Raw genomic sequence first — 12,806 nt, 5'->3', positions numbered from 1 at the left:
TAAATTCGACACTGTGAACTAGCGGTGTCCAGTGGCGGACACTCAGCTCAAGATGGCTGAACGGTTGCCAGCCAAATATTCTGGCAAGAAGTCAAACTGATCCGGCTCCAATCCCGAAACATCATAGAACACGACATTACTCGTTCACAAGGCGCATGCCTCTCCATAAAAGTGTCTCCTTTTGTTGCGGTGCTCTCGTGGCCAGCAAGATCTCCAGATCTGTCCCGATAAAACATGTGTGGGACCTGCTCGGACGTCAAATCCGCCGCAGTGTTACTGTCAATAATTTCGAGAACCATTTACAACAGTTGTGCGCCATCTTGTAGAGGATACAAAGGCTACAATACACCCTTCCCAGCCGAACCAGTGCATGCATCCAGGACAGATGGGTGCAACGTCGTACTCATAACCTCATACTGCCAACAGTGTTCTAAATTCGATTTGATTTTGCAATCACTTAAATAACTGCACATACCCTGTCAACCCGTGAAGTTTCATTTCATGTTCTCTTCTCCTTCCGGGTGCCCCGCTTTCTTTGTCAGATGTAAAAGTAATATCCAGAGTACCACATGGAAGTGTGATAGTACCGTTGCTGTTTACAACGTATATAAATGATCTAATAGAAAACGTCGGATGCCCTTTAAGGCTATTCGCAGATGATGCAGTTGTCTACACCAAAGCAGCAACGCCAGAAGGTTGTAAGAATTTGCACGACGACCTGCAGAGAATTCATGAATTATGCAGACTCTGGCAGTTGACCCTGAACGAAAATGTGTATAACATATTGCGCATACATAGGAAAAGAAATCCACTACTGTACAGCTACACCATTGATGACAAACAGCTGGAGACAGCGTCTTCCGTAAAATATCTAGGCGTAACTATCCAGAGCGACCTTAAGTGGAATGACCACATAAAACAGACAGTGGGAAAAACAGACACCAGACTCAGATTCATCGGAAGAATCTTAAGGAAATAAACTCATCCACGAAAGAAGTGGCTTATAAGGTGCCTTTTCGCCAGATTCTTGAGTATTTTTTATCTATCTGGGATCCCTGACAGGAAGAACTGATAGAGAAGATAGAAGATGATCCAACGAAGAGCGGCGCGTTTCGTCACGGGACCGTTTAGCTGGCGAGAGAGCGTTACAGAGATGCTAAACAAACTCCATTAGCAGACGTTACAAGAGAGGCTTTGTGCATCACGGAGAGAGATACTATTGAAATTTCGGGGCAGCACTTTTCAGGAGGAGTCAAACAACATATTACTTCCCCCCACATACATCTCGCGTATTGACCACGAGGAGAAAATTCGAGAAGTTAGAGCCAGTACAGAGGCTTACCGACAATCATTCTTCCCACACACTATTCGCGAGTGGGACATGGTTGGAGGGATCAGACAGTGGTACCGAAAGTACCCTTCGCCACACACCATTATGTGGCTTGCTGGGTATGATGCAGATGTAGATGTAGTGGTCGTCGAAGTAATCGATCTATTACACATAATCAGAACGAATAAGACAATATAGCTCTTGTGATACCAATCTGGGTCTTTATTCGCACGAAACAATGGGTGCAATCGAAAGGGTGTCACAAGTTCATTCCATTTTTCTACGTTCTGACGCCGTGCTCGCGTCATGGGACACAATCAACGTAAGACAAACAGCGTCTTTGTCACGTAAACTAGTCCTACCTGTTATGGAGTAAGCCTTGGTTGCCACGCAGTTTGGCTGGATCACTACCTGAAAGTGCTGTAGTAGGATTTATCCTTAAAATAAATAGGCAGACATGTCTTTTTAAGCTCAGAATTGGAAGTTTACCAGTTTTTAATCACGTCTATAAGATCCTACCAGTGATGAGCACCTCTCTTACAGTGTCTAATGTCTACAAACAGGTAGACAGTTCGTCAAAAGTAAAAGTAAAGTTTCACACAGTACAGATGAACATAATTCGATTCACAAGCAATTAAGTATGAAAAGCCACAGAACTGTTATTAGTCATGTTGAAATGACCCAACGCATATTTTGATTGTCTGTTGCTCATTATTGTAAAACTAGTTCTCTCAGTCCGGTTTGCACTAACTGAGATGCGACTCATAACGTTCCCGAGGCTGGGATAACGAACAGACGGATGCAATATTTGTCCTGTATGTAGCCAGTTACATGCCTGAACGAAACCTAAAGTAAGACTGACTAAAATGGCGCGATTGTTGGCCTTTTAAGGATTCTCTCTCCTGGATGTTACTGGACTTTGCTAATTTATAAAAGTTTACAAATTCTGTAGATCAGGAAGTTAATCTTTTACTGGCTACTGATTTTGTCATATGTTTTGTTTGTATATTATTTATCATGAGCAGTATTTATTGGCCGGCCAGAGTGGCCGAGCGGTTCTAGGCGCTACAGTCTGGAACCGCGCTACCGCTACGGTAGCAGGTTCGAATCCTGCCTCGGGCATGGATGTGTCTGATGTCCTTAGGTTAGTTAGGTTTAAGTAGTTCTAAGTTCTAGGGGACTGATGACCTGAGTTAAGTCCCATAGTGCTCAGAGCCATTTGAATCATTTTTTTAGTATTTATTGAAATACGCGGTACTAATTTATGCCTCCTCAATGGGAACCCCGCGTCTATGACCATGGGATCCTTGCTGGATGTTCAAACTTAGCTACTGAAAGTTTAGTAATTTCTAATTAGGTATTCTTGCTCCATTAAATTGGTGTCATTGGATTCAGGAAAATCAGGCGATCGAAAGCATATCAACAGATCCCAGAAATTAACAGTAATTTGGCTATAACTGTCCCTGGAAGCTACGACCAGGTGAAATCTTTAATTAACAATATCTTTAAATTAATTACGTTTTGGTTATTATAAGCACTTTACTGGAAAGAGAAAAAGTAGCACTTTAATTTGGAAGTGTCTTTCCTTCTGAATTTACCAGTTAGATCACAACTTTTGCCGTATGACTAAATGTACGAAATTTTATAAGTGCAATAAATTCCGATGGCCATTATTTGTGATGGAACTAATTAGCTCATTGCCATCAGGACGACAAACTGAACGAGCTATATAATGAAGCTTTGTGGGGGAAATTTGTTTCTACAATTTTGATAATTTACGCGGTATGTGCATAATGTAGGAATCTGAACATCGGAATTTTGAAAAGAAAATTACCGAAAATTTCATATAAACTTAATACATGAAACAGGGGTGCATACAAACCAGGATGGTGAGGGTCAACCTCCTCTGTTACATGTTTCTGTTCTATTCGACATAATGCTTCGATCTCTCAAATGGGGCTACAGTTGCTTACAAGGGAACCTCCCCATCGCACCCTCCTCAGATTTAGTTATAAGTTGGCACAGTGGATAGGCCTCGAAAAACTAAACACCGCCAATTGAGAAAACAGGAAGAAGTTGTGTGGAAATATGAAAAAAAATAAGCAAAATATACTAAATGAGTACTCCATGCGCAACATAGGCACAAGGGTAGTGTGAGCTCAGAAGCTCCGTGGTCCCGTGGTTAGCGTGAGCAGCTGCGGAACGAGAGGATCTTGGTTCAAGTCTTCCGTCGAGAGAAAATTTTACTTTTTATATTTTCGCAAAGTTATGATCTGTCCTTTCGTTCATTGACGTTTCTGTTCACTGTAATAAGTTTAGTGTCTGTGTTTTGCGACCGCACCGCAAAACCGTGCGATTAGTAGACGAAAGGACGTGCCTCTCCAATGGGAAACGCAAACATTTGATCGCAAAGTCATAGGTCAACCGAATCCTCCACAGGAAAACACGTCTGATATATTCTAGACGACAATGGTGACGGCATGTGCGTCACATGACAGGAAAAGCCGGCCGAAGTGGCCGTGCGGTTAAAGGCGCTGCAGTCTGGAACCGTAAGACCGCTACGGTCGCAGGTTCGAATCCTGCCTCGGGCATGGATGTTTGTGATGTCCTTAGGTTAGTTAGGTTTAACTAGTTCTAAGTTCTAGGGGACTAATGACCTCAGCAGTTGAGTCCCATAGTGCTCAGAGCCATTTGAACCATTTTTTTGACAGGAAAATGTTGTCGACCCACCTAACTTGTATACTTGGCGAATGGGTAAAAAGATTCTTCTACCTTGCCCGATTTAGGTTTTCTTGTGGATGTGATAATGACTCCCAAAAAAGTGATGAAAACATAAGAGTTTGTCACATAAACTGCAACAAATGAATGCAAGAGTTTCACAGTCGCACAGTTTTTCCTGTGCTCTGTCAAAAAGTATGTTTTTAACGTTTTCAAATTTTTCCGTGTGCGGACGGACGGACAGGTAATAATTGCCTGAAAATTAAAACTTAAGCTTTTCACGCGAGGGAAGACTTGAACCAAGGACCTCTCGTTCCACAGCTACTCACGCTAACCACGGGACCACGGCGCTCCTGAGCTCACACTCTCCTTGATGTTGCCTATGTTGCGCATGGATTACTGAGCTTGTATATTTTGCTTATTTTTTTCATAGTTCCACAGAACTTCTTCCTGTTTTTTCGATTGATCTGTGTTCAGTTTTTCAAGGCTTATCCACTGTGCCAACTTACAACTAAATCTGAGGGGGTGCGATGGGGTGGTTCCCTTGTTAGAAACTGGCGTTGCTTCTATGAGTAACTCGGCTTCGTCGTGTGTTGCAGGCGAGAGTGGACCGAGGAGGAGCGCCGACGCCGCAAGAAGACGTTCCGGCTGGACTTCTCGCCGCTGGGCGCCGGCCCGCACACCGACTGGGACTCCCCGCCGTCCACAGGTGCGTCGCTGGGGAATCCCCCTGTCGTACGGCATCGGGCTACAGCCTATAATAAGCACAGGCCGTGACTGTGCGAGCAAACCAAACAGCAAAGTGATACATAGTAACTCAGTTAATTCGCGTAATTCCGAGACTAAATTCTAAAATTATCTTTCCTTCTTCATTTCAAGTAATAGGTAAAACGACCATCCGTCACGCGATCTGTCTGCTCTTGTCATACTTAGGTATCTATAATTTTTGGATCTTAGGAGTAATCTTCCAGTCTCCACTTTTTTCAGTAGTTCTACTTCGACCGGTCCTAGCCTACTTTTTCACCGAGACTAACTACTTTTATATTAGTTCATTCTCCGTCCTGGTTGTTCTCATAAAGCTGCCACAATTCACAGAAATGTCATTTCTTGTGCCAATTTTTTCCTCCCCTAGAAAATGCTCTGCATTTGCTTCTGTGTATTAGTGTGGGGACAGCAATCCGTCGTATAATATTTCATAAATGTCTCTTAATGAACTTTGTTTCTTAAGTTTCTGCTATTTCTCCCACATGTGACATTTAATGTGTTTACTTCCCGGTCATCGTGTTCGGTATATTCTTGAATCATATCGCATCCCAGATACGTGCAACGTTTTGCTTTTTCAGATATTTCATTGTCAATTAAATATGTGGCGCATGTCTCTTTCGTCCTGTTGCTGTAATTACATTCTTGGAGAAAATTTTTATACATACGTGCGGTGTCAACACTTGCTTGACAATTGGCCTTGGCCTCGACGAATAGATCTGATATGAACACAGCTCGTCCATTTAGGTACATGCTTTTATAAAATACCCCAAAATTGTCAAATTGTGCACATTAAAATGCTCAGAAGTGTTGACTAATGCAACATTATTGTCTTGCTCTGTTAAGCCACATTTTTTCTGACAATTATCTCGCAAATGTAATAACATATTTCTACTTTCAAACATGTAAGTATCTCTGCACGACACTACACAGTTTCTTCCTGGATATATAATGAAAAGCCTTCTTGATGTTTACAAATGAAGTATGCGATTCTTTGTTATATATTTGTGTGCTCAATGAACAGTTGCATTACACGAGTGCTTAAAAAGTTTAGCATCCTTCTAAAACCCATTGATTTTTCACTACTCACCAGTTCTGTATGTTGCTAATCTTTCATGAAGAATTCTTGCAAATACACACATCAAAAAAAGTTTTGCAACACCCCGGTTCCCAGAACTTCAGAAGATAGACGTTGACTGTGGATATTGTACCACAGACACAGTCGCTTTAACTGTTCAGAGATGTCATTAAACCCGCCCAAAGATGTAAACAATAATCCATGAGCAGCGCCTATTGGAGGGGGTCCGACAGCCGATCAGTTCCAGTCATTCGACCACGAAGGAGATATACGGCTCGTGTTGTCGGTAGTTCAACCATGCTTAGACTGTCAATATCGCGTCCGCATTATTACTTTGTGCCACGAAGGGCTCTCAACAAGGGAAGAGTCCAGGTGTCTCGGAGTGAAGCAAAGCGATGTTGTTCGGACATGGAGGAGATACAGAGAGACAGGAAATGTCGATGACATGCCTCGCTCAGGCCGCCCAATGGCTGCTACTGCACTGGATGACCGATACCTACGGATTATGGCTCGGAGGAACCCTGAGAGCAACGCCACCATGTTGAATAATGCTTTTCGTGCAGCCACAGGACGTCGAATTTCGACTCAAACTGTGCGCAATAGGTTGCAAGATGCGCAACTTCACTCCCGACGTCCATGGCGAGGTGCATCTTTGCAACCACGACACCACGCAGCGCGGTACAGATGGGCCCAGCAACATGCCGAATGGACCGCTCAGGATTGGCATCACGTTCTCTTCACTGATGAATGTCACATATGCCATCAACCAGACAATCGTCGGAGACGTGTTTGGAGGCAATCTGGTCAGCCTGAACGCCTTAGACACACAATCCAGCGAGTGCAGTAAGGTGCAGGTTCCCTGCTGTTTCGAGGTGGTATTATGTGCGGCTGACGTACGGTGCTGGTGGTCATGGAAGGCGCCGTAACGGCTGTACGTAACGTGAATGCCATCCTCCGACCGATAGTGCAACCATATCGGCAGCGTACTGGCGAGGCATTCTTCTTCATGGAAGGTAATTCGTTCGCTCATCCTGCACATCTTGTAAATGACTCCCTTCAGGATAACGACAACGCTCGACTAGAGAGGCCAGCATGTTCTCCAGACATGAACCCTATCGAAGATGTCTGGGATAGATTGAAAAGGGCTGTTTATGGACGACGTGACCAACCAACCACTCTAAGGGAGTGGGACAATCTGGACCAACAGAGTCTTGATGAAATTGTGGAGAGTATGCCGCGACAAATACAGGCATGCGTCAATGCAACGTGACGTGCTACTTGATATTAGGGGTACCGGTGTGTACAGCTATCTGGACCACCACCTCTGAAAATCTCGCTGTGTGGTGATACAACACGCAATGTGTGATTTTCATGAGCAATAAAAAGGGCGGAAATGATTTTTATGTTGTCCTCTATTCCAATTTTCTGTACAGGTTCCGGAACATTCGCATTCAGGTTATGCAAAACTTTTTTTGATGTGTGTATATTACGGACTGAATCTAGATTGTTTGCACTTCTATGGTATCAACGACTTTGTCAGCTATAATACAAATTCTTTGAATTTTTTCCATTCACGGCTTATTATTGTACATGAGCAGTTAGACAGTAAAAGGCCTCCATATTTCCACATTTATACATTTATACTGTCTATACCTGGCGCTGGTTTGCTTTTAATGGATTTGAGTGCTTTTGTTCGTTCTTCCCTGTACGTGCTATCCAGTCTATACTTTTTAGCTTTCTCTCATACGTAGAGACCCGTAGCTCGTTTTGAAATAGTGAAGGAAATGACATATTACTTACATATTCCTTCTATGGCAAGCGTGCAACCACCGCTTCAGTAACCTTGATCCTGATCATTGGGAGAGGAGGAATAGGAGAACTTTGCGTGTAGTCGACAGTAGGGTCATTAGAGGTGGACAAGGGAAAGAATGAACCATGGAGTTGTCACGGGAATCATCTTACAATGCACCTTAAATAATATGATGAAAATAGAGAAAGGGGAACTGAAATCCTGTCGTTGTTTTAACGATTTCGCCATGTGCATTTTTGGCAACGGCAATCATCAAGCATAAAACTAAGAAGACAACACACGGTCTATAGACGTATAAGTAAATGCGAAAAAGAGGGAGCCACTGTTACTACAGATATCTTCTCAGCCAACGATGAAAGTATCAGAAGCCGCTTCATATTGATCTGTGGCAATTATTTACTTCCGTATGCAACAGATCACTTAAGCTCTCCGACCCAGCCGAAGTATTAACTGCTAACATCAAAAGTCAAAGTTCTACCAGTGTCATTGATACGGAATAGCCCAGTGATAAGCGCACTATAAATATCCAAAACTTCACATTAGTCGAAAATATTTTGGAGCGTAAAGCGAATTAAGTGATAATATTATGTTTTATACGAAGCATTATCCTTACAGTCCTGCTACATGTTGTCCTCTCTCTGAGGACGACACATGAGGTTTCAGTCTTATCAACTTATATAAAATCGTGTTATAAATATACCAAGGTGCAATTGTTTGTGTCATTGATATCAACGTCAAACTCTTTGGGAAATGAACACGAGCTCATTTGTGCTTTTGTTGCAATATATTCACGAAATTGACGACACACTCCTCTATAAAAGAGGAAGTTATTTATGGATACATAAGCCACCGTAAATTATCACATGAGAGGCTTCGCCCTCTTGTAGCAATTATGGTCTTCGGTCCAAAGACTAGTTTGAAGCAGACCATCGGGGCAGTCTATTCTGTGCAAGGCTCTGCAGCTCAGAGTGACGAGTGCAAGCTACACATATTTCAACCTGCTCTCTGTATTCGTGCCTTGGTGTCCCTCTACAATCCTCACCCCCTACACTTACCTCCATTACCAAATACATGATTCCTTGACGCCTCAGCATGTATCCTATCAATTGATCCCTTCAAGTCAAGGTTTGCCGTAAATTTCTTTTGTTTTCAATTCGTTTCAGTACTTCCTTGTAGTAATTCGATCTACCCGTCTAATCTTTAGTATTACCCTCTGGCATTTCAATAGCTTCTATTCGTCCCTTATCTGAACTGCTTATCGTCCACGTTACTCTTTCGTACAAGATTAAACTCAAAATAAATGGCTTCAGAAAAGACATTCTAACATCAACAATTACATTAGATGTTAACAAATTCCTCTTTTTCAGAAAAGCGTTTGTTACTGTAGCCAGTTTACATTTTATATCTTCTCTACTTCAGCAATCATCAGTTACTTTGCTACCAAGATAACAAAATTTCTCTTCTGCTTCTAGTCTCTCTCTTCCTGATCCAATTCCCTCAGCTTCGATTGAACTAATTCGACTACTTTCCATCACCCTTGTTTTACTTCTGTTGATGTTCATTTTATAACCTCTTTTCATGACACAACCCATTTCGTTCAACTACTCTTCAAAGACCTTTGGTGTATGTGACAGAATTACGTTGTCGGCAAACCTCAGAGTTTTTATTCCATCTCCCTATGCTTTAATTAGCTTTCCAAATTTCTCCTTGGTTCCTGCTTGCTCAACGTGCAAGTCAATACGGGCATGGACTACAACCCTGTCTCGCTTCCTTCTGAACCAGTGCTTCCCCTTCATTCGCATCGACTGTTGTAACTTATTGCCAATTGAGGGCCTGATGACGGAACGCTGTAGCACCGAAACCGGTCTCAATGAATAAAGGAATTTTAAAAAAACACACTGCTGAAGGTGCTACCATCAGCCCTCACATACTGACCACCCATCGTCCCGGTTTTCTCGGATGACGGTTGTAGGAAAAACAGACGTTGTAATCGCAGCCAGATCTCTTATTCCAAGTAAAGAGCTAGCCGGTTTCGTAGTTAAGTATTCGGGCAAAGAGAACGTCAGTCCTTATCCGGCTATCCAGACTGAGAGTTCCCGCGACTCCCCAAAATCAGTTAAGGTGAATATCGGTATGGTTCCTCCAAAACCGCCACTACCGATTTCCTGCCCTTTCTTTGTTCGACCCAAGATTTTTCGACGTCTTTAACGATTTCGAATACACGGTGCGCTAATCTTTCTCACGAACAACTGAGCCGTCTTGCAACGATTGTGACAGTTCGTATGATACTTGATAACATGCTAGCGACAAAAATAACATTCCAACCTGGCGAACCCATAGTAGCCGAAGGGAGAAAATTCTGCTAGGCAGGGAGCAAGATTAAGAAGAAGCTGGGAAGAGGTAATAAGCTGACTAGCACTGGAAAAGAGTGGGGTCCTCGCCGAAACAAGTCTACTAGTAACTACATAGGCGTCCATTTGGGACAAAAAATTTTGAGAGTGACCATCTCGAGCACACCAATATCTTCGGTGAAACTACAATGAGGAGACAATGACGCATTGATAAGTAAATGTACCTATAAGAGAATAAATGAAGAACATTCAGCAAGGGAAGGAATATGTAGAAAACGCTAACCAGAAGAAGGGACAGCATGACGTGACGTGTGTTTTGGCATGAGGGAAGTCGTTTAGTTTCATCACGGCTAAGATCTAAGCCCCTTTTGTGTCCGTAGCCGAGGAGTATGACAGCCACAACTGAAATGCACACAGGTAGCATAAACAATACTTTGTTTAATACCTAAGAAACAGAACAATACACAGTTTGTGGGAACGTGTGTCCACATCACTTGAATCAAATTCAAAAGTCAGTCCTTTACGTTGCCTAGAGGATGCTCATAGTGACGAGGTCCACAAAAGCAATAGTCGGCGGGGAGCAAGTCGGGTCCTCACTGACGATTATCGATAGATTCCAACGATGCTTGGGCTCGAGGCCGTATGAGACGAAAATCCCGCGCAGCAAGCCTTAAGCCGTCGTCACAGGAGTTGAGGCAGCTTACCCTGACATGCCAGCAGACGAAATATACAACGTCACGAGAGACAGCGCCGTCGCCACCGACGACGATCTGATTAGCGTGATTTTGAGCTCTCAGAGCTCTCCAGCGGCAGTTGTCGGCTTTATTTGGGTCATAAACAATACAGTTCGTTCACGCAAGTGAAAGCGCTTAAATTTCCTACTTTATCTCTATTAAAGCGCACATTTCCTCTCTTGTCCACATGCTAGACATGTTGTTCTTTCTGTGGGGTAAGTAAATAAAAACATCAACATCCGTGAACATGTAGTAAGACAAAAAGGAAAGATATATGTCCATCTAGGACATCAGCTTGTAAAAGTTCACCAAATCAAACAAACGCACTCCTGGTAGAGGATTCACTTATATTTACACGACAGTAAATATTACGGAAATTATTTCTATTAATTTCTTAAGAAAGTCCTCCATCCTTTTAGAAAACGCGAAGCTGAAAAAAAATTAGTAACACCAGAACGGGGACCCTCTACTATTCTACCATCTGTTCCATAACGTGCCTACTAAATACGCATGCCAAAGGTCTGCTATGGGCAATCATGTATTTTATGTTACGGTCTTCTAAATGCTTTAATCGCCGAACTGTTATTAATTGGCATTTAATCATAACAGATGCTAACTAGAACGACATTTTTTCATGAATCTTCAATGTGCCGATGCCTCAATACGGCTTACTTCCATAACATGGCGGTTATAAAGTGAAATAAGTAAATACAAAAATTCTTTAACCACCGATACGACGTTTCCAGTTTTTTATTGCAATAAATCGTACCAATAACGATTCGTTCTCCGTACGTTCAATGTGATGGTGTCTAGAAAGAGAATAAATTCATAGGCTGTAAGGCATAACATAAAACCTACCGAACACAACAAATACAATACGGCGTCGCGGTTCTTGCTTGTGACGTACGGAACGTTTTCCTTCGTACCGGTTTTACTTTGCGTGGCTTGTTGCTGAAATAACGAAAATCTTACTTCGTGTTTCACGCTACGAAATGACGCCTCAACGTGAAATAGCAGAAAGTGACGACACGAAACTGGTAGATCGTCACGTAAACGCTTGCTAACTCGTCCCCTGTGACGTCGGCTTTAGGGTGGCTGAGACGCAGGTTCACCACAGGGTGGGACTGGAGGCTGGCTGGCGGAAATCCAGTGAGAGCTGAAAGGCAGTTTCGAAGACGAAGGCGACTTCATTTGACGGACACTGAGCCCGGGGCGTATACTGGCCGCATAGCAGTTGTGCAGTGGCCCTAAGCACCAGCCAGTGCATGGCCTTTAGTAGGCACGTGTTAGTCGATCGCAATATTATTGCACCTGCGAGTGAGGGTTTTTCTGTCGGCTTATTGTTAGTTTTCAAGAGGACGCGCTGAACTACTTGATAGTGTATGTACAATTGTGTTGAAGTCATTCATAGCGCGATGCCTTTTCCCTGGCCACCACTGTACTTGTTTACTGCAACGCGATGCCTTTTCCCTAGTCACCACTGTACTTGTTTGCAGTAACTTCGCCACGTGTTTCCGATGACGGCCACGGGAGGTTAAGTGCTATAATGTCGTGTGGAAAGTGAAAGTTGTGAAGTGGTGCCCGCGACTGCAGCGCTATTTATTCTGATCTACACGCCGCATATCTGTGAGCCTGGCGCACTCCCACCCCACCCCCCTCCCCCCGCCCCACCCGATGGAGGCTGTGTGATTCTTGGCTGAAACCAGCCTGACGAGTTGTGACGATGTCTGCTGTTTCAGTGCGATCTCCTGCGGTAATGTTACTAACGGGTCAGGGATTCGGCTACTCGTCGTACACATCTGTTAAAGTGATTAATGGAAAATCTCATATACAGATGTGAAACAGATACTAACAAAGAGATAGAGGGGCTGGCCAGTACTTACCTCAGCTCAGTACATACGATAAATACACAAAACAGAACAGAAAATTTTAACATTCCTAGCTTTCGGAACTTTGTTCCTTCATCAGGGAGGAGAGAGGGGAAAGAAAGGGAAGAAGGGAAAGTGGATTCAGTTACTCACAA

At 43.2% G+C, this 12,806-nt stretch overlaps 1 protein-coding gene across 1 annotated transcript in view; it reads left to right on the top strand.

Annotated features, from left to right (window-relative positions):
* The window catches only part of LOC124593985, a 446,237-nt gene that overhangs the window by 235,580 nt on the left and 197,851 nt on the right, over positions 1 to 12,806 (top strand). Inside the window, exon 18 of the mRNA XM_047132336.1 lies at positions 4,648 to 4,757. Coding sequence (XP_046988292.1) covers positions 4,648 to 4,757 — 110 coding nt within the window. The remainder of the gene's footprint in view (positions 1 to 4,647; positions 4,758 to 12,806) is intronic.

Source organism: Schistocerca americana, chromosome 2 (assembly GCF_021461395.2).
Source record: "Schistocerca americana isolate TAMUIC-IGC-003095 chromosome 2, iqSchAmer2.1, whole genome shotgun sequence".
NCBI classification, from domain to species: Eukaryota; Metazoa; Arthropoda; class Insecta; order Orthoptera; family Acrididae; genus Schistocerca; species Schistocerca americana.
The sequence above is the reverse complement of the archived record's forward strand: the minus strand, read 5'-3'. Positions and strand labels throughout refer to the sequence as shown.